The sequence below is a fragment of the Bison bison genome, unplaced genomic scaffold (assembly GCF_000754665.1).
Source record: "Bison bison bison isolate TAMUID 2011002044 unplaced genomic scaffold, Bison_UMD1.0 scf7180017864080, whole genome shotgun sequence".
Taxonomy (NCBI): Eukaryota; Metazoa; Chordata; class Mammalia; order Artiodactyla; family Bovidae; genus Bison; species Bison bison.
The window spans coordinates 928,553-934,881 of NW_011494652.1; the positions used below are offsets into that span (position 1 = coordinate 928,553).

At 59.8% G+C, this 6,329-nt stretch overlaps 1 protein-coding gene across 1 annotated transcript in view; it reads right to left on the minus strand.

Moving 5' to 3' along the window:
• PHLDA2 (pleckstrin homology-like domain, family A, member 2) overlaps window positions 1-119 on the minus strand; it is an 872-nt gene extending 753 nt beyond the window's left edge. The window contains exon 1 of the mRNA XM_010837807.1: window positions 1-119. Within this exon, the coding sequence (XP_010836109.1) occupies window positions 1-75 (75 nt within the window). The 5' untranslated portion in view covers window positions 76-119.
• Window positions 120-6,329: the final 6,210 nt, after the last annotated feature.

Consider the following 6,329-nt stretch of genomic DNA (forward strand, 5'->3'; position numbering starts at 1 on the left):
CTTCCACACCTGGAGCAGGCTGTCACTTCGCTTCTCCAGCTCGCCCTCTCTCAGCACCTCTCCCGGGCTCCTCATGTTCGCCAGCTTGACGGTTGGAGGGAGACGACGCTCGAGCGATGGATGGCAGTGCGAGTGATGCGCTCCGGCGGCGTGGGAGCCGCCTTTATAGTGGCCGCGCCTGGCGCGCTCCGCCCCCCCGCCCCGGGTACGCCCCGGCCCGCCCCCCGTCGTCCTCCCCCTCCCTGCCCGCCGCGGTCCCCGGGGGGCTGCACACAGCATCCTCGCCCCGGGCCACCCAGTGCACGTGTCTGCAGCCTGCGCACCCCCCTCCCTTGATTTCCCGGCGCTCCAACCCCCACCCCCAGCCCCGTGGGGCGACTCACGGTCCTCACCCCGCCCCGGACGCTGGCCCTGCCCGCTGTGACTCACTGCTCGGGAGACCCGGGCAAGCGCCCGCGGCCCAGGCCGGCCCGGAGAGGGGTGATGGCGGGGCCCAGACCCCCACCTTCCAGGTGCCCTGACACCCAGCGCAGGGCTTGTGGGGCAGAGGCAGCGGTCGCCCCGTTCCTCCCACGTCCGGGGGTCCCTCCTAGGGAGACCCTCTAGGGGCTCTGCCCCAGCCGGCCTGATCTCCCACCTTGCCGCCCTCCGGCCCTCTCCTCCTTGGTTCGGGCCGGCAGGAGAGCAGGTGTCGAGAGCTTCAGTTTTCACTCCTGTTAAGAGACAACAGCCACTTGTTAGATTTGGCAACCCACGGAAAGTGCTAGAACAGCTCCCCGTAGTGTCCAGTAAGCGTGAGGGCAGGTGAGGCTGCTCCAGCTCCCTTCCTGGGTCAGCCCTCCTCCCGGACCCTCCAGGCCTCTCCACTGTCGGGGGAGGGGGGACACATGGGGACCTGCCAGGGGGGCCTGGGAGCCTAGGGAGTGGGAAAGGGGTTGGTGCCTGCCCGGGGAGGGGGTCGGCCTGGGCTGGGGTGGGGGCCGTGGAGTCATGGCCTGCCAGCCGGACTAGTCTCCTTATTCACCGTCGTCCTTTAAAGGGTTTAACAGGAGCAGGAAGTGATTGCTAGCTCCTGCCGGGTTCCCAGGGGTGGGGGTCCAGCTGGCAGAGGGGATCTGATCTGTGGGGGCCCCACCTGTTCCCAGGGCCCCCACTTTCAAAACAGCCTACCTGGCTATGACCTGGGCAGGTACTGCAAAGCGAAGGGAGCAAGGTGAGCTGAGTCCTGCTGGGTGTGACAGCCACCCCACCTCCTGGTGCAAAGTGGAAACGCAGGTACTCTGGTTCAAAAAGGATTAATACCCAAGGCAGCGAAGGTGGAGCATTAAGCCACAGGTGGGACCTCCTGGGTGCAGGCCCGCCCTGAGCCAGCCGGCCCTCCGCCACCTGCCCTGGCCCTGCCTCCTGGTCCCAGCCCGGGCCCTGCAGGGTCACCGTGAGGAATAAGGGGCGCCACTGGCTGGCTCAGATGGGCAGCTCGGGCCAGGCCTGAGTGGATGGACAGGGGTGTGGAAGGGGGGCAGCTGAGAGGTGGAGCTGGGCCCAGGACTCTGGCCTGTGGAAGGGAGCAGAGAGCAAGCACAAGGCCGGCTGGTCAGCCTGCGGGCAGCACGGGGAAGCAGGAATTGGCAGGCTCGCTGAGCAGGGGAGCAGGCCGAGGATGAAGCAAGCACGGGGTGGGTGGGGAGTTGGGAGACACAGCTCCCCTCAAGGCAGCACAGGGCAGAGATGTAAGGGGTGAGCTCCCCATCGCTGAGAGCATCCCAGCAGAGCTGGTAATGGTGAGACTGCTGACCCTCCTTCCCCAGGTTCTGTGTCCTGGGCTTTTGGGGGACGCAGGGAGGCAGACCAGGGCCGAGCTCTCCACCACTGCCTCTAGGGAGCCACTGTGAGCTGGCTGGGTGCCTGGCACCCTGCCTGGACCCCTCTGAGGCCCTCTGGCCGTTACCCTGACACAGGTGCCAGGCAGTGGCAGCTCAGTCAGGGTGAGGCACACCACAGACACTCAGCATTGCTTGAGCATCTACTGGGTACCTGCAGGCCTGGCTGGTGATGGGGCCTGGAGGAGAAGGAAGGAACCCCGCCTGCCTGGGGAGCACTCGGCGTGGGGGGGGCGCTGGGGGTCGTGGGGCCGAGAGGACGGCTTGGCAGTCTCCCTGGCGCGGACAGGGTGCCAGAGAGGGCTTCCTGAGGAGCCAGCTGAGCCAGGTCCTGGGGGGCATTCTTCGTGCCCCTTTTCTCAGACGTAGAGCGGAAGCCCTGGAGAGGACGAGCTGAGAGAGGCAGGAAGGGTGTGGAGGACTTGCAGTCCAGGTGAGGCCAGGTGGGCGGTGATCAGCAGGCCCACCTGGCACTCTTCTCCATCCCCACTGGGCAGGTACCCTCAGGGCCAGCCGGTGACCAGCGGCCTGGGGGTGGTGTCCTGAAGGTGGGTCCACGGGAGCTGGGAGGGCAGGTCATCGGGTGGGAGCCCACCGCCGCCCTCTCTACCCCCCACCAGGCAGCTGCACCCCCACCAGCCAGAGGTGGGGGGCCTGGGACCCCCACCAGCCAGAGATCTCCCTGCCTGGCTCAGCCAGGCCAGTGTGGGCCTGGAGCAAGGAGGGGACCCTGCTCCCGCCTCCTATGCAGGCCTGTCGGTCCTCAGAACGTGAGGATGAAGCGAACGGCTCACCTTGCAACCCCCGTGAGGGTCTTCTAGGGGGACACCTCCCAAGCCGTTTGATAGCAGGAAGGACCTGCCAGGCTGGCTTCCTGCCCAAGATGGAGGTGTGCAGTGTGGACTCGGGCTGCACCCACAGGGAGCTCTGGCCCCAGCGGGTTCTGGGCTGAGTTGGTGCTGGGGGCAGGGCGGGGGGACCCTGGCCTGAGAGACGGGGCCTGGCACCTTGGGGAGGCCAGTGTGGGCCCTGCTTTCTCCCTCCGGGTCACCCCATGAGCTGGGGGCCTCTGGGGAGGCTTTCTTGGTTCTGCAAGGAACGGAGAAGGGGTCTCAGAGAAGTTGAGTGACTCAGTGGAGGTCACGCAGCCGGCCAGTGGGCCTCAAATGCATCTAACCGCGCCCTGAGCCTGGGGGCAGGAACTGGCTCTGCCCAGGGGCTGAGTGGGTGCTAGCTGGGCGGTGTTCGTGGGGCCCTGCCTCACGACACCAGCGTCAGGCAGCACTGGTCTGAGCCAAGTTTACTAATATTTATCCAAGGGCCGCTTCCGGGATTCTCAGGGAGCCGAGGGGACCCCCTTCCAGCAGGCAGACAGAGACTGGTCCCCAAACATCCGGCTGGGGACTCCTGCCTTCCTTCCCAGCTGGGTGAGGGTGTCAGGCAGGCCGGAGCGGAGCGAGGGCGCCTCTTCAAAACTCCCCATGAGGTCATTTCCCTGCGGTGACGAGGCCAGGCCTCCAGGCTCCAGCACAACCAGCCTGGAAAAAGGCAGCCTGTGAGGAAGCTGTGCGTCATGGCAGCCCCGAGCCTGGGGCTCCCTGCCATGTTCTTCCTGCGGGTGGCAGTGCTCAGGAACGGCCCTGCTCCCCTGCCTGGAAGTCCCCCTCCTCCAGGAAGCCCTCTGGGATTGCCAGGCATGACCTCAAGCCGGCTCTCACCAAGCACACCACTTGGGGTGTCACGGACTGCTCCAGTGCGGGCCTGCGGAGGCCCAAGCTGCCTGGAGTTGCAGCATCAGAGAGATGGCCTGACACCAGGTCACCTGAGCCTGACACAGCCCATTGGCCATGGCCTGTGACTCAGGCCTGTCCTTAATCCTTCTCCTCCAAGTTGTGGCCTGGGAAAGGTGAGAGCTCCAAGGGCAGGAGGCAGGAGGCCTATCCCCACCTGGTGCCAGGCTCTCACTGTCAGCCCGGCCTTGGTCCCTCAGGGCTGTGTCCCTGAGCCCCTCAGCTAGAGTCCACCGGGCCCCACCTCACAAGGCACTGGGGATCGAATGAGAGACAGTGACACTGCCCAGAGCACCGTTCCCTCCTCGGGCCCTGGCGAACTCCTGTTCATCCGTCAGTACCCCGCTCAGAAGTCACTGCCAGTCCTGGAAAGGCAGAGACAAATGTCTTAGTCCCCAGGACCCTTGGGGTCCAGCCCGGGTGCTTAGGAAATGTTTCTGGACGTGAGTGGACCACCTACTGCCCAAGAGACCCAGCCCTCTGGAGTCAGAGTAACTGGTGCTGGTGGAGACTGTTTCCTTGACTGGACAGCTAGGACATCCCGTGGTGGGGACAGGGCCAAGCAGGCCCAGGCCTGCGGGAGCTGAGAGGAGGGGCCTCTCCTGTCGTCACAGAGTGGGGAGAGGAGAGGGCAGCCAGCTGGGAGACAAGGGACCTTTCTGGACGCTCAGACGAACCCATGAGCAGAATACAGGAAAGGAGAGAGGGCGAGTGCACAGGCACAGCCACCACCTCCTGGACGGTGCTCAGCCGCCTGGCAGTGCCATCCCAGGACAGGCGGGGCATCCTGCTCCCAGCCACCGGACCTCGGAGTCTCGGGCAGCAAGTCTGGGATGGGGCTGTGTCACCCGGGCTTTGATTTTTGTAAATGTGTCTATGTGTGTATATATGTATATACATTTTAGTGGCTGTGTTGGGTCTACACTGCAGTACAGGCTTTTCTCTCGTTGCGGACAATGGGGGCTACTCTCCAGTTGCGAGGCGCGGGCTTCTCATTGTGGGGGCTTCTCGTGTTGTGCCCGGGCTCCAGGGCGTGTGGGCTCAGTAGCTGTGGCTCCCAGGCTCCAGGGCACAGGCTCAGTAGCTGTGGTGCCCCGGCTTAGCTGCTCCGCGGCATGTGGGATCTTCCTGGGATCAATCCCTTGTCTCCTACACTGGCAGCAGGATTCTGTATCACTGAGCCATCCAGGGAAGAAGCCCCATCATGTATATGTTAATCAAATTCTTTACTACTTAAAAAAATTACCAAAATAAATGACCAATTGTTCATATAAAAAGTTAAGAAACTGATTAAATGATTTCAAAGTTCTGAACACTGCTCTCTCACAACTCCACCTTGGGCCCACTCTCGATGTGGCGACTGACCTTTGATTCTTTTTAAAAAATGTATTGGTGTTTCATCAAAAAATTAAGAATAGCATTATCATGTCATCCAACAGTCCCCCTTCTGTTTCTGTTCCCAGAAGAAGTGAAAGCAGAGAACTGAATACATGGTCACACACCCTTGTTCACAGCAGTATCCCAACAGCCAACAGCGGAAGCAAGTGCCCATCCATGGATGCTGTTGTTCAGTCACTCAGTCGTGTCCGACTCTTTGTGACCCCATGGACTGAAGCACCCCAGGCGTCCCTGTCCTTCACCATCTGCTGGAGTTTGCTCAACTTCAGGTCCATTGACTTGATGATGCCATCCAACCATCTCGTCCTCTGTTGCCCGCTTCTCCTCCTGCCTTCAGTCTTTCCCAGCATCAGGGTCTTTACCAGTAGGTAGGCTCTTTGTATCAGGTGGCCAAAGTATTGGAGGCTTCATATCAGTCCTTCCAATGAATATTCAGGGTTGATTTCCTTTCGGATGGACTGGTTGGATCTCCTTGCAGTCCAAGGGACTCTTAAGAGTCTTCTCCAACACCACAATTCGAAAACATCAATTCTTTGGCACTCAGCCTTCTTTATGGTTCAACTATCACTGATTTTGGAGCCCAGGAAAATAAAATCTGTCACTGCTTCCACTTTTTCCCCTTCTATTTGCCATGAAATGATGGGACCAGATTCCAGCCTGTGCTTCATCCAGCCCGGCATTTAACATGATGTACTCTGTAGCTGGAATCAAGACTGCTGGGAGAAATATCAATAATCTCAGATATGCAGATGACACCACCCTTGTGGCAGAAAGTGAAGAGAAACTAAAGAGCTGTTGATGAAGGTGAAAGAGGAGAGTGAAATAGCTGGCTGAAAACTCAACATTCAAAAAATGAAGATCATGACATCTGGTCCCATCACTTCATGGTAAATAGATGGAGAAACAGTGGAAACAGTGAGAGATTTTATTTTCTTGGGCTTCAAAATCACTGCAGATGGTGACTGCAGCCGTGAAATTAAAATATGCTTGCTCCTTAGAAGAAAACCTATGACCAATCTAGACAGCATATTAAAAAGCAGAGACATTACTTTGCTGACAAAGATCCAGCTAGTCACACCTATGGTTTTTCCAATAGTCATGTATAGATATGAGAGTTGGACCATAAAAGAAAAGCTGAGCGCTGAAGAATTGATGCTATTGAACTGTGGTGTTGGAGAAAACTCTTAAGAGTTCCTTGGACTGCAAGGAGATCAAACCAGTCACTCTTAAAGGAAATCAGTCCTGAATATTCATTGGAAGG